Source organism: Neofelis nebulosa, chromosome X (genome assembly GCF_028018385.1).
Source record: "Neofelis nebulosa isolate mNeoNeb1 chromosome X, mNeoNeb1.pri, whole genome shotgun sequence".
Lineage (NCBI taxonomy): Eukaryota > Metazoa > Chordata > Mammalia > Carnivora > Felidae > Neofelis > Neofelis nebulosa.
Genome location: NC_080800.1, coordinates 82,591,585 through 82,616,746, shown reverse-complemented (window position 1 = coordinate 82,616,746; position 25,162 = coordinate 82,591,585). Strand labels below are relative to the sequence as shown.

Genomic DNA, 25,162 nt, shown 5'->3' with positions numbered 1-25,162 from the left:
ACCCAGGAAGCTATCTCTGCTGGATTTAAGGAAAACCTCTCTTCATTTCTGTCACCACTTTGCAAAAGCCTCCCTTTCCTAAGATCAGAAAATCAGTAGTCTTAGCTATAATCAAGAGGGGGGGTAATTAGCTCTATTTCTAACTGTACACAATGAAAAATACTAATTTTTCAAAAGTAAAATTCAACATATGCTAGTTTTACAACCAGGTTATGAAACAGTTCTGTAGTCCTTCCCCCCCCCCACCCCCCGCCCGGAATAAATAGATGTGGGTAGAAATGGTTGAGATGTATGGATTCTCAAAAGTGGCTTTGTTGATCCCAAATCTACATTGTTGTCTACATTCATTTAACAAATACTAATTAGGCCCCATTATATGCCAGACACTGTCAGCTCAAAGTGACTCAATCTGCAAACCCTGTGATCTGAACAGATTTCTCCATCTAGTTAAAGACAGATCTCTCCACTTGGTCCAAGGCACCTGGACCCTTCCCCTACCCCCAACCCCCAAGCAGGAGTGACCAGCTCTTGGTCACAAACCATCATCCCTAGTCTGCTCACAGAAATCTGTCCTGGAGACCTGAAAGTTCACCATTAAAATAGAACCAGCACAGTAGCTGGAGGAACCCTTAGGATGTTGAGGCAGACCAATAGTGAGGACACAATTTCTGTTCTGCCACGGACTTGGCTGAGAAATCCTGGGAAATGGACATAACCCTTGTGGACCTAATATTCGTGGTCTGACAAGGGACTGTGGATACAGTCATCATGGGGTTTCTATGAGTAGGTCAAAGAAATCTAATGAGTCTGTCCAACACTGAGCAAATGTTGGCTGCCGTAGGGCAAGTTTTGATTTACTTCTCATCCTGTTCTTTCCCTACCATAGCAGGGATGGCATTGACATGTGATCAGTGGCCTAGCAATGTTGTAGGCAGAATTCCAAACTGACACAGGAAGTAGCCATGTGAACACACATGATGTCATAAAGGATACTCACGACCATTTCTCCATGGGAGGATCAGTTGATACTTGGTGGAGCTTGAGGGGTCACTCAGGCAGCCTGGGTGAGAGGTACCAACTGATTTGTGATACTCCTGTTATTGCCTTTTATTCTGGCAGAGCGACGGCAAGACGGGGATCGTGCTGAGATGCAAACCTTCAGTAAGTGGATATGCATGTGCACACGTGTGTGTGTGCACGTGGTCCCTCTGGCTTTTTTTTTGTAATGTTTATTTATTTTGGCGAGACAGAGAGACAGAGCACGAGCAGGGGAGGGGCAGAAAGAGAGGGAGACACAGAATCTGAAGCAGGCTCCAGGCTCTGAGCTGTCAGTGCAGAGCCCGATGCGGGGCTCGAACTCACCAACCGTGAGATCATGACCTGAGTTGAAGTCGGATGCTTAACTGACTGAGCCACCCAGTCGCCCCTTCTCTGGCTTTTCAATCATGTGCCCACTGTCCTGTGAGATTCCCAAAACAAATCTATGCCCAAGATTGCTCTGGTCTGAATCACCTTGATGAGGGAGGACTCTGTCCCTGTTTAGGCACCCAACTTAGCTGGTCGGTCTGGGGATTGCTGTAGGTGTTAGCTAGCTCGCTTTTACACTTTCCCATTGTCGATGTTATTTCTGAAGTAATGTCACTTCTCAAAAATGACTCTGATGCCCCTATACACCATACGTTGACCTCAGGCCCTTATTCCTCCTTTTAATATTAAATTTTTCCTTTAATTGGTGGATTTTCAGGAAAACCGGTTGGTTTCCTGACATTCTCCAAGTGTCATTAATAAGGTTCCTCTTTGTTGTTGTTATTGTTTAGTATCATTATGAACTCATGGTCTTTTAACATGTTGATGACATCAAACCATTGTTACATTGTTTTGAGCAGAGGAGTCAAATGATTTGACTTATGCTCTGCTGCTGGTGACCTGGACCTGGAAGGCAGTATAATCCAGAGATAGATAGATGTTGGTGTCTTGGCCAGGGTGGTGGTAATAATGGTGGTGGTAAGAAGTGGCTAGATTCTGGATGTACTGGAGAGAGGGGGCGAAAGAATTTCCTGATCAGTTAGATATGGAGTGTGAGAAAGAGAGCACTCCAGGCTGCTTTCAAGTTTTGAGGACTGAGCCATTGACATTTCTGGGTCAAATGCTCTATCCATGTTTAATTCCACTTCCAGTGCCACACAGGAAAAGTCCCAAAGGTTGTGAGTAGCAGGATTGTCTTGACAGTAAGGCCACAGAGTAAAAGCAATGACTTCCCAGAGGAGTAAATCTGAGGCCTGGTCGTAATCACTACATCAGGGAGCAATCAACAGTGAACAGACTTTTACTCATAAGTGTGCCCTGAGACAACATGGAGTAATTGAGGTACAAAATGTACAACACACAAACCGAGAGAGCCTTAAATATTAGAATCCAAAAGAAAGCTGGTTTCTACCAGTCTGGTTACCTTAATCCTCCCCCTACTGCCCACCCAAACCACTAGTATTATTATCTGCTGGTACAGTGTTTCAGTTTAACATGGTACAAATAAAATACCCTTAGTGAATCCACTGTGGGAGAGGGAATTGGGACTGATATTTCTGTAGATGCCAGAAAACTCCCAAATGTATCATTTACGTGGTGAATGATATATGTTGGTAGGGAGTATTTGTGGGGGAAGGGGTGAACATCAATACAACAACTAGGGGTGAATACAGGGTGAAATACCACCAAGACATGGTCTAAGTATACCTGTGGCTACAATGTCCAATAAAGTAGGCATCAGAGCAAAGAAAATTGATGAGACAGAAAGAGGCTTTACATAATGATAAAAGGATCAATCCACTGGGGAGTCATCATGATCCTAAAAGTGTATGCACCAAACAACAGAGCCTCAAAGTACATGAAGCAAAGCCTGATAGAACTGAAAGAAGAAATAACCACGTATGTAATTATAGTTGGGGGCCTTCAACACCCCCCACTCAGCAAGGGATAAAATTACTAGAGACAAAACCAACAAGGATATAGGACATCTGAATAACATAATAAGTTAACAGGATCTATATGACATAAATAGAGCACTCCACACAATGACAGCAGAGTGCATTCCCACCCCCCCCCCAATATCGATGTAACATTCATCAAGCTAGATCATCTTCTAGACCACCAAACAAACCTCCACAAATTTTAGAAGAATTGAAACCACACAGGGTGCATTATCTGACTATAATGAACCTAAATTGGAAATCAATAATAGAAGGAAAAAAAGAAGAATCCCTACACACTTGGAAATGGTAGTTGACTTATCATTCCAGTTTGTCATTTATTTTTTTTAATTTTTTTTAACGTTTTATTTATTTTTGAGACAGAGAGAGACAGAGCATGAATGGGGGAGGGTCAGAGAGAGAGGGAGACACAGAATCTGAAACAGGCTCTGGGCTTTGAGCTGTCAGCACAGAGCCCGACGTGGGGCTCGAACTCACAGACTGTGAGATCATGACCCGAGCTGAAGTCGGACACTCAACCGACTGAGTCACCCAGGCGCCCCTCCAGTTTGTCATTTAGATCCTTGTTATAGAGGAGCTGAGTTTAGGAAAAGTTGTCTCTTGAGCTGAAGGTATTTCAGGTTGGGCAAAAAGAAAGCTTACTCTGGATATTTCAAACTGAGTATTGACAACAAGTCTGGAGGGAGAGGGACAACTTAGGAGGCTGTTACGTCAGTCTCACCTGACATTAAAGCTTGTACTACACCAGCAAAGGAAATGCAGCTTGCTGATTGTCAGTGGGCTCAGTTTGGTGGCTGATTATATTTGGGAAGTGCGAGAGAGATTGCCTCTGTGGTATTGGTGTGGTTGTTAAGCCTGAGAGAAGAGACAATTCAGATGTCTTCCTGATGTATGGCTGGTTTCCAATCTAACCCATGGATGCACACATCTCTGTTGTTTTCTTGCCTTGTTTGTTTGTTTTTTTTTAAATAAATCCTGCATCATTCTTTAAAAGGTTCAATACAGTTTCCTCTTCCCCTGCTCCTCCTCGGTCATGTCCTCCTCCTCCCCCAAGATTCCTCCCCTGATAGTGCCATCTGTCCAATAAGGCTCTCCTATCCGGACAAGCAGAGGAGTTTCCTTTCTGGGATTTGTGGGATTGGACCCTTAGGGCAGGTTGACATTTTGCTTGCCCTACCATGGTGTTAGCCTAAGATGTGGTACATGGTACGTGGACCACTAGTGTGTCTTCAAACTTGTATTTTTGTTCCCCTTTTGAGAACCCAATGGTGGTGGTAGTTCACATCAAGGACGCAAGAAAGTTTGGAGTTCGTTCCGAGGTAATTTTGGCAAGAGGAATCCCCATGATGAACAGGATGGATATGAGCCTCAGCTTCCACAGTGCCAGGAGGATGATGGAACTGTGATGATGAGGGATATCCAGGAGTACCCTCAAGTAAGACAGTAAGTGACCAGGCAGCCTGGTTTGCATGTAGCAGCCCCTGGGACTATGCAACCCTTTCACTCCCCTTTGGTCTTCTTTTTCTTCTCTCACTGGAAAACTGAAGAACGCTAGAAGTGGAATAATGGTTGAGCAATCCTACTTGTAGTCCTGGTGACAGAGAGGTGAGGGTGTATAGACAAAGACTTTCTTAGCATTTATGGCCACCCTCCCCCTCTCCACTTACCCTCTGCAGCACTCCCTATAGCACCCGACGCAACAAGAGGAGAGCAAAATGGCATAATGAAGGCCATATCCATATTACTGTGTGGAGAGATAGAAAACTTCTGAAGAGACAAATGGGGGAGAATACACAAGATGGAACCCCAGGGAGCTGGTTCAAGATCACCGTGAGTGTCTTGGCAAGATCTGCATTAGATAGAATATCCTGGAACCCTACAAAAGGAAGACCACATTAAACAACCTTACATCAATTATTTGGAGGAGATCTTTCCAATGGAGAGAAAGAGGGTTTAGGAAATCCATATTTCGCAAAAAATAAGAAATAACCCTAGTGGTCCCTTCTTTAGAAGCCCTGTACAGCTCAGTAGAGGGTTGGAAAAGAACACCGTCGGGTCTGTTTTCCAGCTTTAATTCCATGTTGTCTCTCCTCACTCCCATCCCTTCTTTTCATCTTTAGATTCCCTATGGGGGAAAGTATGACAAGACATGGCTAGTGAATTCAATCCAGAGCCATTGCAGTGTCCCCTTCACTCCAGTGGATGTAAGGGAGGATGGTGAAGCCAGATGAGTGAACAAAGGGAAGTGTGGGGGGGGACTGGGAGGAGCCCACTAAGCAGGAAGACTCTATCCTTCAAAATTATTGTTGCTTCCCTCTCCTGTAGTTTCACTACGTGAAAAACCAAGCTCGGTTCTTTGTCCAGGATGCTGGCATTGCCTCTGCATTGAAAGATGTCAGCTACAAGATTTGTGATGAGGAGAACCAAAAAGTATGTGTTGAGGGCATTACCTGTACCTAGTCCCCGGGGTGGGAGGAAAGGCCAGGGTCTGGTGGTCTTCTTTGGAATCAGGGTTCTTGGTGCTTACCCGAGCACCTCACCTCCCTGCAGATATCGATCTTTGTCATTGCCTCTAATGTACCCTACTCTGTGCGGTATAAGTTGAAGCCAAAAGAAATGAAGCAGCTAAAGGTAATGCAGACTCAAGGCCTGTTGCGTGCCCACACCCAGTCCCACCTCCTCTTCCTCCAGCCCCCGATTTCCCTATCCCTACCAGAGCCTCAGAGTGGCTTTCTCTGCCTTTCTCTGCAGCTCACCATGCACAAACGCTATGATGTCTTCCACGAAGCTCTTGACCTTCAGAGTCTCCGCTTTGACCCAGGTACAGTTGATAGCAGTAATGCTAGGGCAGGTGAGGGCACAGGGATCTGCCTGGGAGGGAGACTGAGGAATGGTAATGTGGGGAGAGGTTGGTGCTGGCCCTGGACCACTCTCAGCCTTCTGATTGCCTCCTCTTGGCTTCCTGAAGACTTGGTGGGCCACGATATTGATATAATCCTGAATCGAAGAAACTGCATGGCTGCCACCCTGCAGATCATTGAAGAGAATTTCCCTGAGGTAAGGTCTTAGTCCCAGTGCTTTTATCAACAGTAGGGGGTGGAACTCATGGGGTGGAGGACAGATTTGTCTCTGAGGCCCTAGATAGTAACTGTCACTCTAACTCTTCTTCACCAAAAGCTGTTGTCCTTGAACTTGAGCAACAACAAACTGTACCAGCTGGATGGCCTGTCTGACATTATACAGATGGTCCCCACAGTCAAGATCCTGAACCTCTCCAAAAATGAGGTGGGAAGAGGGAGCCAGATCAAAGTTGGGGGTGAAGGTGGGTGGTAGTGCTCATCTGAGTGATGACAGGAGGCAAGAGAAGGTACCTATGTGGAAAAGTGGGGGCTGGGGGTGCAAGGGCCTGCGTGTCTCTCTTTCCCTGGGACTCCTTCCCAGCTTCCTCCCCATATTTCTCAGCTGACCTTGGTGTGGGAGTTAAACAAGATGAAAGGGCTGAAGCTTGAGGAACTTTGGCTAGACGGGAACCCCTTGTGCGACACCTTCCCAGACCAGTCCACCTACATAAGGTCAGTGTGAACCCTTCTCACCCTGCCTGGGGACCTTTGCCCCCTGGGAGCCTGAACTGTCCCTGAGAATGTATGTATGCAGGAAGCTGCAACCCTGGTCCTCTGGAAGGACCTTAGGCTCCACCTTCTCCTCTCTATGTGTCCCTCACCTGTAAGGAATTTCCTTCCTCTGACCTGCTCACCTGTTTCCTGTTCTGGGGTCTGTTTCCACCTCTCTGCATTCAGCATTCATTAGCATGCCCTCCAAGCATATTCTCTAGGAAGAAGGGTTTCTCCTCCTTACCAGGGACAGGAGTGATCAACCTTGAGCCAGATTCTGGTGCCCTGGACTGAGAAGGTTCCTCCAGCCCAGGGCATCAGGCTGGGACAGGCCTTCATACTTCCTGCTGAGATGGCACTTCCCTCCCTGATTCTGAGAGAAGACCTCCTTCCCTTGCTCCAGAATGGTTCCCCCTCAAATCTCAGGCTGCTGTGGTGGCTTTCCTGCCCCATGCTGAGGGTCGAGGCTGTGAATGGCTGCCATGATGAAATCCATTCCTCTGACCCAATGCCAGGAGCTTGGCCTTCCTTGGGAGAAACCGGAGTTCCCTGAGTCAAGGGGCCTGAGACTGCCAATGAGCAGAGGCTTCCTGAAGCAGGAATGGAAGGCAGAGAGCAGAGGTGCTTGAGGAGACAGAAGGACAGGACTCTCAGAGGCACTGCCCCCTCCCCACCCACCGCCCCCCAACACGTCACATTATCCTAGCTGTTCCTTCAGAGGAGCCCTGGGTAGCCCAGCACAAGTATGAATCCTCAGGCTGGGAACTGACTGAGACAGGCACAGGTGCACAGGTGCCATCAGAAGGGAAGATGGTGACCATAAGAGGGGGCCACAGGCCCTCAGCCCTATGCTGACCTGGGGCTTGACCCTCTACTCCTTCTGGGGAAGGTGTCCTGCCCCCGTGGCTGCCTCGTTCCCCATGCCCAACTCAAGCTGAGTTCACACAGGTGACAAAGTTTCAAGCAGCATCCAATGGGCCCCCAGCCCAACACCTGAATGTTTTCCATCTCTACCTCGGCTGCCAGGGCCAGCCAGAGAAGATGAAGGAAAGGGCTGCAGCTGGGGAGCCATTTCCCCCTTCTTCTCTCTTCCTCCCTGGCCCCCACCACCATAGTAGAGGTTTTTTTTGCCTTTCATTTGCTTTGCTTTCTCTTTCTCCCCTGTCTCTACTCCCCTATGTCTCTGTCCCCCCTCCCCTCCTACCTTCACCCTATCTTCTGTCTTCCTCCCCCTCTCTCTCCCTCCCTGCCACCTGGATCTTGCCTCACTCACCTCCCTGCCTCAGCATCTCGGGTCATCCCTGGGGGTGTCATGGTCCTGAGGAATGCTGGGACCTTAGTGAGGTAGCAGAGCCCTGTGCTCCCACCCCATTCTCTCTTTTCTCCGGAGCCTTCAGTGGGGACCTGGAGGAAGGAAGGGAGGCAGGGAAGGGAAGGTAGCCGTGGACCCTGGACTCCAAAGGTTGCTTCTTGTCACTGAAGAAGGGCGTGAGGGCAGTCTAGGTGGGAGCTACCCAGTGGAAAAGAGAAGGAGAGGAGGTAGGGGGGAAGGGAAGGAGGCAGGCTTTGCAATCCTGACCTATCAGTCACTTCTTTCTATTTTGGGTTTTGGACAGTGCCATCAAGGATTGTTTTCCTAAGTTGTTACATCTGGTAAGTGCCTACATTCATCATTGTCTTTTACTAACATTGATCACCTCCACACCTGCCCTCAAGCCCTTTGGGTCTTACCTAGATTATATGTTTGTGTCATACCCTTACCCATTTTAGGGGACCAGGACTCCTGTAAAAGACATGAGTATACTCTCTGGAAAAAATTTCCACAAACGTGCGTGTACACACACACACACACACACGCACACACACGCACACACACGCACGCACGTGCGTTGCATATAGAGACTTCCAGGACCTCATGATGAAGACACCCACTGTAATCTTGTTCATGTAAATTCCAGTGCCCTTTCAGAGCTTACCTCTTACCCTCACCCTCTCTTGGGCTCATCTTTTCAACCCTGAACATCCAGGGCCACCTCTCTGGGCTCCACTGCTGACTTCCTCTTCCCTTCTCCAGGATGGCCAGGAGTTATCCCCACCAGTTACTGTTGATATTGACACACCCTACGTAATAAAGCCCTGCAAGGTGAGGAAAAATTATCAAATGACATTTGGAGTATTGCGAGGGAAGCTTTATCAGCCACATAGTCTCAAAAGTCTTTTGATTCCAGGAAAGCTACAAAGGATCTGAAACACTGAAGAGTCTAGTCTTGCAATTCCTGCAGTGGTAAGTACACCTGGGAATCTAGGGAAGCGGAGGGCTAGGATAGGTGAGGCCACCCAAGCTCAGGACTGCTGACTGCGTCTTCAAAATCTCACTTTGGGTCCAGACCACAGACACAGACTGTCCTTATTACCCCCCCCCACAGGTACTACTTGATGTACGACTCTGGAGACCACCAGGGTCTCCTTGGTGCTTACCATCATGAGGCCTGCTTCTCCCTGACCATTCCCTTCAACCCGGAGGACCAAGCCCCGTGAGTAGCAAAGCTCAGACTCTGCTTCTGGGACATGTGGCTCCCCAGTGGACACAGGGCAGCTCCTAGAAACACCCACACTGGCCAGACCATCACCTCCTATTCCTCTTTCTCTCCTAGAAGCAGCTTGTGTGGGTACTTCAAGGAAAGCAGGAATATGAAGAAGCTCAAGGACCCCTGTGCGTGTGATGGGGGAAGATTGGGCAGGGAAAGGGGATGGGAAGGAGTAATTATAGGGCCCAGGGTGTGTCAAGCCCTGACCTTCGCTTGCTTCTCCTCCTCCCATAGACCTGTGGGTTCAGCTGCTGAAGCATACAAAACGTGACATCGTGTGCTCCCTTGGTATGCTGCCCAAAACTCAGCATGACCTCAGCTCCTTTGTGGTGGACATGTGGTTCCAGACGGTGAGCACCTGCTTCCTCCCAAGGGCAGTCCTAGAAAGCCACAGTTGGGTAGGAAGTTTAGGTGACTTTAGCACCTGGGGTCTTCCCTTTTAGGAGATGATGCTCTGCTTCTCTGTCAATGGGGTGTTCAAGGAAGGTGAGTGTGTGTAGAGCCCCTTTCCAGATGCCCCAGTGCTCCCTCCCCGCTGGCTGAACTCCCTCTGATAACTCTCCCAGCTTCCCTGATCCCTTTCCTTCCATTCCTATTCCCGCTGTGTTCTCCTGCCTCCACTCTGCCCCCAAGCCAACCTGGTCTGAGCTGGGTCTATGCCTGTATGCCCCACACAGCTTTGGCACTAGGGACAGTCTGTGGAGTTTGATAGCTGTCATCTCGATCCTTACTCTGAGAACTACTTGGGGCAGTTACTTACCCTCTAAGTTTCCTTGTTTGCAAAATGGGGCTAATAATACCCACCTCGCAGGCAGCTGCGAAAAATGAATCAAGTGACCTTGTGAAGAGTTTGTCACAGCACCTATGACATAGTAGAGGCCCTATCACTGGGAGCAGATTGCTCCTACTGTTGCCATCTCCATACCAGACACCATGGATCCCAATGAACAATTGTCCCTCCCAGCATGAGTATCAAGGCATACCCTGACTGGAGAACACTGTGTGAGCATGTGAAGCATGTGTGACTCTAAGGGAGTATTGTTGTTTGTTGTTGAAGTGGAAGAAAGATCTCAGGGTTCTGTTCGTGCCTTCACCCGGACCTTCATTGTTACCCCTGCCAGCAATTCCAGGTGAGTACTATGTTGTAGGTGGGAATGCCTGTCCCAGCCCAGGCCCAGGGGTTTGGGAGCATGGTGGTGTAGACATCTTGGTTTTCTAAGTATTGTGGAAAGCCAACAGGTAGATATCCAAGGGGCAGTCTAGTCTGGTGGTTAAGAGCATGAGCACTGGAGTTAGAGCACTGAGTTCTCTTCCTGACCTCAGCATTCTCTAGGTGTGTATGACCTTGGTTAAGTCACCTGACTTCTCTGTGACTCATTGCCTTCCTTGAAAAATGGGGATTAGACTGTCTACTCCCTTGGGCTATTGTAAGGGATAAATATGAGTGTAAACTCATCCCTGGGCTGCAGGGTAAGTACATATCTAGTGAGGCTGGTAGATAGTCTCTGAAATGGTTGTCTCTTTGGCAGGGGTAGAGGTACCAGCCAAGCAATCTGGAGGACAGGCACAGTAGGGGTATGGAAGGAATCTGGTTGCTGAGTGGCAGTGGGAGTGAGATCATTGTTAGGTATGTGGAGTTATACATCCATTCAGTTGCCTGAGGGCACATTTTCCCTCCAGTATATGCATCGTGAATGATGAGCTGTTTGTGAGAGAGGCCACCCCCAGTGAGACTCAGAGTGCGTTCTCCATCCGAGTGCCTACACCCACCTCCAGCTCCATGCCCACCCTCTCCCAGGAGCAGCAGGAAATGGTGCAGGCTTTCTCCACTCAGTCTGGGATGAAACTCGAGTGGTCTCAGAAGTGAGTGTTGGGTGTTCATGGGAATAAGGGTGGGTTGGACAGCAACCTGGGGAGGGGGGAGGCAGTGAATCAAAGAAACTCACAGGAAATTTGGAAAAATAACTTTGGAGAAGTAGCTTCCAAAAGAAAAAAAAAAGTGGACCCGTGGAAAAGGAATCATACTATTATACATGTGAAGAGTTTAAAAACAGTATAATGCTCAATGAGATTGTCTTATACATGGAAAATCTGAAAGAATCCACCAAAAAAATTACTAAAACTAATACATAAACTCAGCAGGGTTGCAGGATAAAAGGCCAATATACAAAACTCATTTGTATTTCTATGTACTTGCAATGAGGAGTCCAAAAATGAAATTAAGAAAACAAGCCCATTCACAATAGCATCGAAGTAGTAAATTATGTGGGAACAAATGTAACAAAAGAAACACAAATCTTATACTCCTAAATCTATAAAACATTGTTGAAAAAAATTAAATAAATGAAAAGACACCCCGTTTCCATGGGGTTGGAATATTGCTAAATATCTTAATATTGTTAAGATGGCAGTAATAGCTAGAGAAATCTACAGATTCAACACAATGCCTGTCAAAGTCCTTCTTTGCAAAAATTGACAAGGTTATCCTAAAGTTCATACGTAAGTGTGCCAAAACAATCTTGAAAAAGAAGAACAAAATTAGAGGAGTCACACTTCCCAATTTCAAAACTTGCTACAAAGCTATAGTAATCAAGACTATGTGGTGCTGGCAGATGGACAGTCCATGAATCAATGGAGTAGAATGGACAGTCCACAAATAAACCCTCACATTTATGGCCAGTTGACTGTCAAATTAGAGTGTTGGAAAAAAATCTGGTAGGAAGAAAAATAGTCTTTTCAGCAAATGGTGCTGGGACAACTGGATAGAAATATGCACAACAAGGAATTTTGACCCCCTGATTCACATCATGTACAAACATAGCCTATAAATGGATGAAAGATCTAAAGGTAAGAGCTAAAACTATAAAAATCTTGGAAGAAAACATAGGCGTAAGTCATCATGGATTAGGCAAGTGTTTCTTATATATGACACCACAAGCACAAGCAACCAAAGAAAAAAATAGATACATTGGACTTTATCAAAATTAAATGGTGTTGTGCAACAATGGACACTACCAAAAGAGTAAAAATCCCACCAACAGAGCGGGAGAAAATATTTGCCAATCACATATCTGACAAGAATATATGAAGAACCCTTGCAGCTCAACAATAAAAGGACAAACAACCCAATTTAAAAAGTGGAAAAAGGGTCTTAATAGACATTTCTCCAAAGAAGATATACAAGGGGCCAACAAGCACATGAAACACCTCTCAACACCATTAGTCATTAAGGAAATGCAGAGTAAAAACCACAGTGAGGGAGGAGCCAAGATGGCAGAACAGCATGGAAGTTTTTTGTGTGTCTTGCGTCCATGAAATATAGCCAGACCAACACTAAACCATCCTACACACCTAGAAAACTGATTGGAGGATTAATGCAACAATCTGCACAACCTGAACCAAAGAATTCAGCAGGCACATGGCATGGAGAGGTGAATTTGGGGAGCGAGAAGCCGCAGAGGGTGGGGAATGGCTTTTGCTGGCGGAGAGAGGATGGAAACTGGGGAGGGGGGAGGAGAATATGGGAAAAGTACCCCTCCCCAAAAGCAGCTGGAGAGAAAGTGGAAAATTGGAAACAGCCGCAGGGACTAAACTAAAAAGAAAGGAGAAAGGAGAGGTTTTAAATTCCATTAAGATTGTAAACAAGGGGAGCGCAAAGTCTGCAACTCTTCAGCTCGATACCTGGCGGTGCTCTGGTGGGAAGGGCGAATCCCCAGGAACAGAGTGGGGTCCAGGAGGTTCTCGGTCCACACTGGGAAAAGAGGTTCCACTGCTGGAAGGACATTTGGTAGAGACTGTTTGAAGCCACCTGGTCCCAGTAGACCGCAGAAAATGGCCACATTCACTGGTGCTGGAACAAGGTCGTTAAGGGTGAAGCCTGGTGCCAGATGTGTGTTGTGATTTTACATAATTCCTGAAACGCTACTGCTACACTATCTCACAAGCTTTTCCTGGGGTGGGCTGGCACCTGGCCGCAGTCTCGGGGCACCGGCAGCAGCAGGGTCCTGCAAGTTCCTAGGTGCAGCCAAAATTCGGCCATTGCTTGGTGAGACCCTCCCGAAGAGGGGCGGAACGGGTCAAAGCCGCAGTCCTTCAGAAGTAAGGGGCCGGAGAAAACAGACGCATCTGAGACAAAACTCAGGAGAGAGGTACTGCCTGGGGCCTGGTCACGGAGAGTGAAAAAGCCAGGAGTGGATGAAAGCTGAAGACAGAGGATGGGTGCGTGATTGCTGATAGGGGAGAACAGACTGGGTAGCTGGGTGGCTCCATTTTCACCGCTCCCGAACGTGCGCATACACACTTACAAGCGCCACAACAATCCACCCAGTGGCTAGCAGTGCCATCTAGTGGAAAGCGGAGCTGTTACACTGAGTCCCCCCCAACTGGGCCAACCTCGCTCTTCAAGAGCACAAGTCTCACCGCCGGCTTAGTTAATGGACTATAAAGCGCTACATAGACTGACTTCTAGGGGAAAACAAAGTAATTTCAGTCCTACTTCAATCTATTAGGTTCATCTATTCAATTTTCTTCCTCTTTTTCCTCCTTTACACTTTTTTTTCTTTTTCTTGAATACAGAAAGAGAAAAAATCATTTTTATTTTCAATTTTTATAAAAAATATTTTTCTTTAATTTTTATTACTATATTTTTTACTTCTGTGTAATTTTTTTCAAATTCTATTTTGCTTCCATCATTTTATTTTAGTCTACTTCAGTGTATTCACCTTTTCAAATTTTCAAAAAAATTCCTTTATTTTTTCTTTCTTTTTCTTTTTTTCTCTTTTTTGTTTCTTTTCTTTGTCTTGAATGCAGAGAGAAAAACTTGTATTTTACTTTTAATTTCTATTAAAATATTTTATTTAATTTTTTTACTATATTTTTTGATTTGTGTATTTTTTCAAATTCTATTTTAATTCCATCATTTTATTTTAGTCCACTACAGTGTATTCACTTTTTCAAATTTTGAAATGATTTCCTTTTTTCTTTTTTCTCTTTTTTCTCTTTTTAGTTTCTTCTGTTTTTTCTTGAATATAGAAAAATTTAAAAAATCATATTCATTTTAATTTTTATTAAAAATATTTTTCTTTAATTTTTTCTGCTATATTCTTATATTTTTTGTGTATATTTTTTCAAATTATATTTTATCCCCATCATCTATTTTAGTCTACTTCAGTGTATTCATTTTTTTCAAATTTTCAAACGATTTCCTTTTTTTCTTCCCCCAACCTTTTTTTCCCCAATAATCTGTCAAACCACTTTCAACACCCAGACCAAAACACACCTAGGGTCTAGAATCATTTGTTCAATTTGTGTGTGTGTGTGTGTGTGTGTGTGTGTGTTTAATTTTTAATTTTAATATTTTTAATTTTTTTTTAGATTTTAATATTTCTACCTCATTAATTCCTTTTCTCCCTTCAAAATGACAAAACGAAGGAACTAACCCCAAAAGAAAGAGCATGAAGAAATGATAGCCAGGGATATAACCAACACAGATACAAGCAAGATGTCTGAACCAGAATTTAGAATCACGATAATAAGAATACTAGCTGGAGGTGAAAATAGATTAGAATCCCTTTCTGAAGAGATAAAAGAAGTAAAAAATGGCCAGAATGAAATTAAAAATGCTGTAACTAAGGTGCAATCAAGGATGGATGCAGCAGAGGCAAGGATGGATGAGGCAGAACAGAGAATCAGCAATATAGAGGACAAACTTATAGAGAATAATGAAGCAGAAAAGAAGAGGGAGATTAAGGCAAAAAGGCACGATTTAAGGATTAGAGAAATCAGTGACTCATTAAAAAGGAGCAACATCAGAATCATGGGGGTCCCAGAAGAGGAAGAGAGAGAAATAGGGCTGGAAGGGTTATGTGAGCAAATCATAGCAGAAAACTTTCCTAACCTGGGGAAAGACACAGGCATCAAAATCCAGGAAGCACAGGGGACCCCCATTAGATTCAACAAAAACTGACCATCAACAAGGTGTATCATGGTCAAATTCACAAAATACTCAGGCAAGGAGAGAATCATGAAAGCAGCAAGGGAAAAAAAGTCCCTAACCTACAAGGGAAGACAGATCAGGTTTGTAGCAGCCCTATCCACAGAAGTTTGGCAGGTCAGAAAGGAGTGGCAGGATATATTCAGTGTGCTGATTCAGAAAAATATGCAGCCAAGAATTCTCCATCCAGCAAGGCTGTCATTCAAAATAGAAGGAGAGATAAAAAGTTTCCCAGACAAACAAAAATTAAAGGAGTTTGTGACCACTAAACCTGCCCTGCAAGAAATTTTAAGGGGGACACTCTGAGGGGAGAAAAGATGAAATTATATCTATAACTATATCGATATCGATATGTATATCTATATCTATATCTATATCGATATCGATATGTATATCTATATCGATATCGATATCGATATGTATATCTATATCTATATTGATAGATAGATAGGTAGATAGATACCAAAAGCAACAAAGATTAGAAAGGACCAGAGAACACCAGCAGAAACTCCAACTTTACAAGTTTCATAATGGCCATAAATTCATATCTTTCAGTACTCACTGTAGACGTCAATGGACTCAATGCTCCAATCAAAAGACATAGGGTAACAGAATGGATAAGAAAACAAGATCCATCTGTATGCTGTTTACAAGAGACCTACTTTAGACCTAAAGACACCTTCAGATTGAAAATAAGGGGATGGAGAACAATCTATCATGCTAATGGTCAACAAATGAAAGCTGGAGTAGCCATACTTATATCAGACAATCTAGACTTTAAAATTAAGACTGTATCAAGAGAGGCAGAAGGTCATTATATCATAATCAAGGGTCTATCCACCAAGAAGACCCAACAATTGTAAACATTTATGTGCCAAATGTGGATGCACCCAAATATGTAAATCAATTAATCACAAACATCAAGAAACTCATTGATAGTAATATCATAATAGTAGGAGACTTCAACACCCCACTCACAACAATGGACAGATCATCTAATCAAAAAATCAACAAGGAAACAATGGCTTTGAATGACACACTGGACCACATGGACTTAAAAGATATATTCAGAATATTTCATCCTAAAGCAGCAGAATATACATTCTCCTCCAGTGCCCATGGAATGTTCTCCAGAATAGACTACACACTGGGACACAAATCAGCCCTCAGCGAGTATAAACAGATTGAGATCATACCGTGCATATTTTCAGACCACAATGCTATGAAACTCTAAATCAACCACAAGAAAAAATTTGGAAAGGTAACAAATACTTGGAGACTGAAGAACATCCTACTAAAGAATGAATGGGCTCACCAAGCAGGAAATTAAAAAGTATATGGAAGTCAATGAAAATGATAACACCACAACCCAAAACCTCTGGGACGCAGCAAGGGCAGTCATAAGAGGAAACTATATAGCAATCCTGGCCTTCCTAAAGAAGGAAGAAAGATCTCAGATACACAACCTAACCTCACACCTTAAGGCTCTGAAAAAGTAACAGCAAATAAAATGCAAAACCAGCAGAAGACAGGAAATAATAAAGATTAGAGCAAGAATTAATGCTATCGAAACCAAAAACACAGTAGAACAGATCAATGAAACCAGAAGCTGGTTCACTGAAAGAATTAACAAAATTGAGAAACCACTAGCCATTTTGATCAAAAAGAAAAAAAAAAAGGAAAGGACCCAAATAAATAAAATCAAGAATAAATGAGGAGAGATCACAACCAACACAACAGACATAAAAACAATAATAAGAGAACATTATGAGCAATTATATGCCAATAAAATGGGTAATCTGGAAGAAATGGACAAATTCCTAGAAACATATACACTAACAAAACTGAAACAGGAAGGGATAGAAAATTTGAACAGACCCATAACCAGTAAGGAAATCGAATTAGTAATAAAAACCTCCGCCAAAAAACAAGAGTCCAGGGCCAGAGGGCTTTCCAGGGGAATTCTACCAAACATTTAAGGAAGAGTTAACACCTATTCATTTGAAACTGTTTCAAAAAAATATATAGAAATGGAAGGAAAACTTCCAAACTCTTTCTATGAAGCCAACATTACCTTGATTCCAAAACCAGACAGATACCCCACTAACAAGGAGAACTATAGATCAATTTCCCTGATGAACATGGATGCAAAAATCCTCACCAAGATATTAGCCAACCAGCTCCAACAATGCATTAAAAAAAAATTATTCACCACGACCAAGCAGGATTTATACCTGGGATGCAGGGCTGGTTCAATATCCACAAAACAGTTAATGTGATTCATCACACCAATAAAAGAAAGGACAAGAACCATATGATCCTCTCAGTAGATGCAGAGAAAGCATGTGACAAAATACAGCATCCTTTCTTTATAAAAACCCTTAGGAACGTAAGGATAGAAGGAGCATACCTCGAGATCATAAAAGCCATATATGAACAACCCAACGCTCATATCATCCTCAATGGGGAATAACTGAGAGCTTTCCCCCTAAAGTCAGGAACAAGACAGGGATGTCCACTCTCGCCACTGTTATTCAACATAGTATTGGAAGTCTTAGCCTCTGCAATCAGACAACACAAAGAAACAAAAGGCATCAAAATTGGCCAGGAGGAGGTCAAACTTTCACTCTTCACAGATGACATGATACTGTATATGGAAAACCCAAAAGATTCCACCAAAACTGCTAGAATTGATTCATGAATTCAGCAAAGTTTCAGGATATAAAAGCAATGCACAGAAATCGGTTGCATTTCTATACACCAACAACGAAGTGACAGAAAGAGAAATCAAAGAATCGATCCCATTTACAGTTGAACAAAAACCCATAAAATACTTAGGGATAAATCTAACCAAAGAGGTGAAAATTCTATACACTGAAAACTATAGAAAGCTGATGAAAGAAATTGAAGAAGACACAAAAAAAAAAAATGGAGAAAGATTTCATGCTTCTGGGTAGGAAGAGCAAATATTGTTAAAACATCGATACTACCCAAAGCAATCTACGTATTCAATGCAATCCCTACCAAAGTAACACCAGCATTCTTCACAGAGCTAGAACAAATAATCCTTAAATTTGTATGGAACCAGAAAAGACCCCGAATAGCTAAAGCGACCTTGGAAAAGAAAACCAAAGCAGAAGGCATCACAAACCTCAACTTCAAGCTATACTACAAAGCTGTAATCATCAAGACAGTATGGCACTGGCACAAGAACATACACTCAGATCAATGGAACAGAATAGAGAACCCAGAAATGGACCCACAAACGTATGGCAAACTAATCTTTGACAAAGCAGGAAAGAATATCCAATGGAATAAAGACAGTTTCTTCAGCAAGTGGTGCTGGGAAAACTGGACAGCAACATGCAGAAGAATGAACCTGGACCACTTTCTTACACCATACACAAAAATAAACTCAAAATGGATGAAGGACCTCAATGTAAGACAGGAAGCCATCAAAATCCTCGAGGAGAAAGCAGGCAAAAACCTCTTTGATCTTGGCCGCAGCAACTTCTTACTCAACACGTCTCCAGAGGCAAGGGAAACAAAGGCAAAAATGAATTACTGGGACCTCATCAAAATAAACACCTTCTGCACAGTGAAGGAAACAATCAGCGAAACTAAAAGGCAACCGACAGGATGGGAGAAGATATTTGCAAATGACACATCAGATGAAGGGTTAGTATCCAAAATTTATAAAGAACTTATCCAACTCAACACCCAAAAAACAAATAATCCAGTGAAGAAATGGGCAAAAGTCATGAATAGACACTTCTTCAAAGAAGACATCCAGATGGCCAACCAACACATGAAAAAATGCTCAACATCACTCATCATCAGGGAAATACAAACCACAACCACCATGAGATACTACCTTATACCTGTCAGAATCGCTAACATTAACAACTCAGGCAACAACAGATGTTGACGAGGATGTGGAGAAAGGGGATCTCTTTTGCATTGCTGGTGGGAATGCAAGCTGGTGCAGCCACTCTGGAAAACAGTATGGAGGTTCCTCAAAAAGCTAAAAATATAACTACCCTATGACCCAGCAATTGCACCACTAGGCATTTATCCATGGGATAAAGGTGTGCTGTTTCAAAGGGACACATGCACCCCGTGTTTATAGCAGCACTATCAACAATAGCCAAAGTATGGAAAGAGCCCAAATGTCCATCGATGGATGAATGGATAAAGAAGATGTGGTATATGTATACAATGGAGTATTACTCGGCAATCAAAAAGAATGAAATCTTGCCATTTGCAACTACATGGATGGAACTGGAGGGTATTATGCTAAGTGAAATTAGTCAGAGAAAGACAAAACTCATATGACTTCACCCATATGAGGACCTGAAGAGACAAAACAGATGAACATAAGGGAAGGGAAACAAAAATAATATAAAAACAGGGAGGGGGACAAAACAGAAGAGACTCATAAATATGGAGAGCAAACTGTGGGTTACAGGAGGGGTTGTGGGAGGGGGGATGGGCTAAATGGGTAAGGGGCACTAAGGAATCTACTCCTGAAATCATTGTTGCACTATATGCTAACTGATTTGGATGTAAATTTTATTTTTTTTTATTTTTTTTTTTCAACATTTTTTATTTATTTTTGGGACAGAGAGAGACAGAGCATGAACGGGGGAGGGGCAGAGAGAGAGGGAGACACAGAATCGGAAACAGGCTCCAGGCTCCGAGCCATCAGCCCAGAGCCTGACGCGGGGCTCGAACTCACGGACCGCGAGATCGTGACCTGGCTGAAGTCGGACGCTTAACCGACTGCGCCACCCAGGCGCCCCTGGATGTAAATTTTAAAAAATAAAAAATTAAATTAAAAAAAACACAGTGAGTTACTAGTTCACACCCACTAGGATGGCTTTAATCAATAAACGAATGATAACAAGTGTCGGTGAGGATGTGCAGCAATCGGAGTTCTCATGTATTTGTGAGAATGAAAAATGGAGCAGTGGTTGGGGAAAACATTTTGACAGTTCCCCAAAATGTTAAATATGGAGTTACCATATTACCCAGTAATTCCACTCCTAAGGATTTACCAGGAGAAGTGAAAACATATGTTCACTCTAAAACTTGTATGGGAATGTTCATAGCAGCATTGTTCATTATAGCCAAAAGGCAGAAACAACCCAAATGTCCTTTAGCTGATGAATGGATAAACAAATCTGGTATGTCCATATGGTAGAATATTATTCAGTCATAAAAAAGAATACAGTTCTGATATATGCCATGACATGGATGAACCTTGAAAACATTATGCTAAGTGAAAGAAGCAAGCATCAAATGGTCACATAGTGTGTGATTCCATCTATATGAAATGTCCAGCATAGGCAAATCCACAGGGATCAAAAGCAGATTAGTGGTTTCCAAGGTCTGGGGAAAGGGGAGGAATAGCAAGTCATGTCTAATGTCTAGGGAGTTTCTTCTTGAGGTGATAAAATTATTTGGGAATTAGATAGTGGTGATGGTTGAGCAATTTTGTGGATATACTAAGAAAACACCGAATTGCACGCTTTAAACTGGTATGTGCACCGGGGCCCCTGGGTGGCTCAGTTGGTTGCGAGTCCAACTTCGGCTCAGGTCATGATCTCACGGTTCGTGGGTTTGAGCCCCACATGGGGCTCTGTGCTGACAGCTCAGAGCCTGGAGCCTGCTTCCGATTCTGTGTCTCCCTCTCTCTCTGCCCCTCCCCTACTCGTGCTCTGTCTCTCTCTCAAAAATAAATAAACATTAAAACAATTTTAAAAATGGTATGTGCATTATATAGTTCAATAAAAATGATTGGAAACTTTTACTTTTAAAATTTCCATCTATCCTCTTGAATGTTTTTCTTTATCAATGTATATTAAGCTCCTGTGTTCTTGAATGTTTTTCTTTATCAAAATATATTAAGTTTCTGTGTTCTTTTGGAGAAATCCAATTTTCTGTTTTGAAGTCTAATGGGCATGACATTTTGTGTCAGATGTGATAGACATTTTCACTAGGTCTTTCTTCATCATTACACATAGTGCTCATACTGGTGGTACATGAATACCAGCAAAAAGGTGGCATATATTTAGCGTCGCATGGTCAGCGTCTCTGTACTGTGGTACTAATGGAGGTCATCTGTCCTCCCACTCCAGGTGCCTTCAGGACAACGAGTGGAACTACACCAGAGCTGGTCAGGTCTTCACTATGCTCAAGGTGAGGTCTGGGATCCATTAAGTGGATTACAGATGGGTGCTTCTGGGACTTCAGAAAGGCCAAGAAGGTGGAGGCTGGGTGGTCTGGGAATGAAACTCTGTGATCTGGTTCTTCTGACGTCCCAACTCGTTCCTTTCAGAACGAGGGCAAGATCCCAGAGGAGGCCTTCAAACAAATCACCTAGAAGAAGCCTTGGATGTCCACATCATCTTGGTTGGTTGTCTTTTATCCAGCCTGAGGCCATGCCCATGACTGGGGATGGAGGCCAGGCTGACCAAGAAGCCAAAGTTACCTTTGGCTAGCAGGCCAGGTAACATAACCACCTGAAGTATTAGTTGTTCTGTGTATTTCCCCCACTCATGATTGCATGATATTTATCTTCATAATAAAGAGTGATGCTGCATGTTGTATAATGTGTGTCCTAGGTTGCTCTTCCCCTGCCCTGACCATGAGGCAATGGGTCCAGGACTGAGAGGCCCTGCCATCTCCTCCACATTATTCACACTGGCAGCCCCTTGCAGGTACACCAGGCTTGACTTCATAGGTAGTGTGTCAATAAATTCTGATGAGAAGGGACACACACTGCTTTTAGGGATTGGCCTTTGGAAACAGTGTGGCTCGGTCAGATGCTCTACCTGGAGGCCTGCAGAAACAGCCATGTGACCTGGAACAACAGGGGCTTTGCAAGGGTTGCCTACTGGCTAGTGAGGGCTGTGGAAGGAAGGAAGATGAGGACTCACCTATTTTACTTCTTATTCCTGATCATTTGAATGCATTAAAAGGCACACCATCAACAGTTTTATGATTTGCACACAGGTGAATGGGAAATGGGCCTTTTCAAACCTCTCACCATGCTTGCATTTGTCTTCTCAGCCATCCACTTTACTTCCTCCTCCCCCTTTCTGATGGTGCACTGTGGAGGGAATCTCATTTAGCACCTGAGAGTGAGGGAGAGTCAGCCTGCCTGCCCAGTGCATTTCTCAGGCCGCTGACAAGGGTGCTCTGTGTCCACGAGCTTGGGGGTGGGGTGGGGTTCAGGCATTTAGTTTCACTTCCAGATAGACAACAATAGCACCCAGTCTCACGTTATGGCCAGTCCTGTGAGACCTTTCCCAACGACTGGCAATTAGAAGTACAGAATCGCAGGCAAGAGTTGAAAGGGACACTTGTGCAATTTATTTTCCACACTTCTGTAACGTTTGGAACTTTAGACCACCAGCAGGCACTTTTGAAATCTTTGAAATTAAAATAATTGTGGTACATGAATAACAGTATAATAGTATAATAACAGTACTAGATTTCAAGTTGCCGTCCTGTAAGTGATGACACAGGTGAGGTACCACCAGTTTACAAATTATGCCTCTATTATCAGGTCTCACATAAGTTATTTCCTACCACTTGCTACTTTTCAGTTCTTCATGTACATTTACACGAGGAATCCACATAGTGGTATGTGAATTTCTTGGAAATATGAACTAAGGGAATAACTGCTATTACATAAGGAGTAATTCCATGTTATTCCATGTAACACCTCAATGATCAAGGGCAAGAAGTGCAAAGACAGAGACCGCAGTGCACACCTCCCTGCCACATCATGAGGAAGAGAGGCTCTCTCACGTGTTAGCGAGCAGTTGCAGTATCTGGCTCAAATTAGGCTCTCCAAGCTGTCTGAGTTCCCTCATGGGCAGGGACCATGGAACCCATCCCATGGCCCCTCTACTTCCTCTCTCTACATCATCAGGCTTCCACATCCTTGGTCTCCTTCTCTAGCCAGCTCAGATGTCCCAGTCTTCCAGTCACTCATTCTTCTGCCAATTCCCTCAATTCCCTTGGTCCCATGATCCTGGGCAAATGCTATTACTGCTGTTTGCCTCCTCATATACATGTCTGTGTGCAAACTGTCCTTCAGGACAAGTTTTTGGACATGTAAACACTGAGGCAAAAGGTATGAGTTGTAAGATTGTTTTTGAAACGGGGAGGGCAACAGTTACTCTCATACGTTGTTTCTGAGCATGTAAATTGGCATAGTCATTCTACAGAATCATTTGGAACAATTTACTCATAAATGCACACACACATAAGCATATGTACACATGGTTTTATATAAAGGGAATCATAATGCTGACACACTTTATATGCATTTCAGATTAGCTGTCAAATTTATTGACATGGATTTGTTTATAATACTTCTTATCCTTTCAGGTTTTGTGGAATTTGTAGTGATGCCTTTTATTTAATTGAGGTGAAATTCACAAACATAAAATTAATCATTTTAAAGTGAACAATCCATTGGTGTTTAGTACATTTAAAACGCTGTGCAAAAAACCACCTCTATCTGGCTCCAAAGTATTTTCATTACCCCAAAATGAAACCTCATACACTTTAAGCGGTTATTCCCATTTCCTCCTCTTCCTCAGCCCCAGGCAAACAATCTGCTTTCTATCTCTATGTATTTTCTCTTCTGGACATTTCACATAAATGGAATCATACTATATGTGAGTTTTTGTGTCCAGCTTCATTCACTTAGCATAATGTTTTCAGAGTGCATTCACATTGAAGCCTATTTCAGTACTTCATTCCTCTTTCTGGGTTAATAATATTCCAGTGTATGTATATACCACCATTTGTTTATCCACTCATCTCTTGATGAACATATGGGTTGTTTCAACGTTCTGAATATTGTGAATAAAGCTGGCATGAGCATTCATGTACAGGAATTTTTTGAGCACCTATTTTCAATTCTTTTAGGTATATACCTAGGAGTCGAGTAGCTGGGTCATATGGTACTTCTGTGTTTAATTTTGTGAGGAACCATCAAACCATTCTCCACAGCAGTGGAAACATTTTACATTCTCACCAGCAGTGTACAAGAGTTCCAATCTCTCCACATCCTCACCAACACTTTTTAAAAAATTACAGCCATTGTAGCGGGTGTGAAGTGGCATGTCATTGTGATTTTGATTTTCATATACCTTTTGACTAATAAATATATTTTCCTCTGAGCACTGCTTTTGCTTGTTGTGTCCCACAAGTTTTAGTATGTATGTTTTTGTTTTCAATAGTCTAAATGTATTTTTTAAATCATCCTCATGATTCATTCTTTGACCAATAGGTTGTTTAACTGTGTATTGTTCATTTTCCACATATTTGTGTGTTTTCCAGTTTGCTTCTGTTATGGATTTCTAGTTTCACTCCATTGTGGTCAAGAGAAGATACTTGGTATGATTTCAATCTTTTAAAATTTATTGAGAACTACTTTTGTGACCCAACATGGTTTTCCTGGAGAATGTTCCATAAACCCTTGAGAATAATGTGAATTCCAGTGTTGTTGAGTGAAATGTTCTATATATGTCTGTTAGTTCCAGTCAATTTATAGTGTTAGTCAAATCCTCTATTTCCCTATTGGTCTTCTGTCTAGATGTGTTATCCATTACTGAAAGTGAGATATTGAATTCATGAACTATTTTATAGAACTGTCTATTTGTCCCTTCAATTCAGTCAATGTGTGCTCCACATATGTCAGGTCTCTTGTTTGGTGCATATGTTTATAAGTATTATATCTTCTTGATTAATTGAAGCTTTATATCAATATCTAATGATTTTTTTCTGCCTCTTGCAATATTTTTTTTTACCTACAGTCCATTTTATCTGATTTAGGTACGGCCACCTCAGCTCTCCTTTAAAAGTTGCATGGAGCAACTTTTTCCATTTCAACTTCTCTCTTTTTGTATCTAAAGGCAGTCTCTTGTAGATAGCATATAGCATCGTTTTTTTCTTTTTAAG

General features: G+C 43.2%; 1 protein-coding gene across 2 annotated transcripts; it reads left to right on the top strand.

The window, feature by feature from the left end:
• The first annotated feature begins 1,003 nt into the window (after positions 1-1,003).
• LOC131502705 (nuclear RNA export factor 2-like) lies at positions 1,004-21,740 on the top strand. 2 transcript variants are annotated; one of them, XM_058713614.1, is made up of 21 exons: positions 1,004-1,161; positions 4,247-4,430; positions 4,664-4,817; positions 5,108-5,191; positions 5,313-5,417; positions 5,538-5,618; positions 5,739-5,808; positions 5,956-6,044; positions 6,165-6,272; positions 6,450-6,559; positions 8,215-8,251; positions 8,673-8,741; positions 8,827-8,882; positions 9,025-9,132; positions 9,253-9,311; positions 9,421-9,536; positions 9,630-9,672; positions 10,244-10,316; positions 10,867-11,049; positions 21,319-21,379; positions 21,519-21,740. In XM_058713614.1, the coding sequence occupies exons 1-21, from the start codon at positions 1,149-1,151 to the stop codon at positions 21,561-21,563; spliced, it is 1,848 nt and encodes a 615-aa protein (XP_058569597.1). In that variant the 5' UTR covers positions 1,004-1,148; the 3' UTR covers positions 21,564-21,740. The 2 variants fall into 2 exon arrangements, with proteins under 2 accessions (XP_058569597.1, XP_058569596.1); XM_058713613.1 differs by having other exon boundaries at positions 6,429-6,559.
• Positions 21,741-25,162: the final 3,422 nt, after the last annotated feature.

Bases quoted from the DNA above. Each gene is read 5' to 3' on its own strand.
- LOC131502705 (XM_058713613.1), top strand. The intron at 6,045-6,164 runs GTAAGGTCTTAG...CTTCACCAAAAG, and splicing joins TTGAAGAGAATTTCCCTGAG to CTGTTGTCCTTGAACTTGAG. The intron at 6,273-6,428 runs GTGGGAAGAGGG...ACTCCTTCCCAG, and splicing joins TGAACCTCTCCAAAAATGAG to CTTCCTCCCCATATTTCTCA.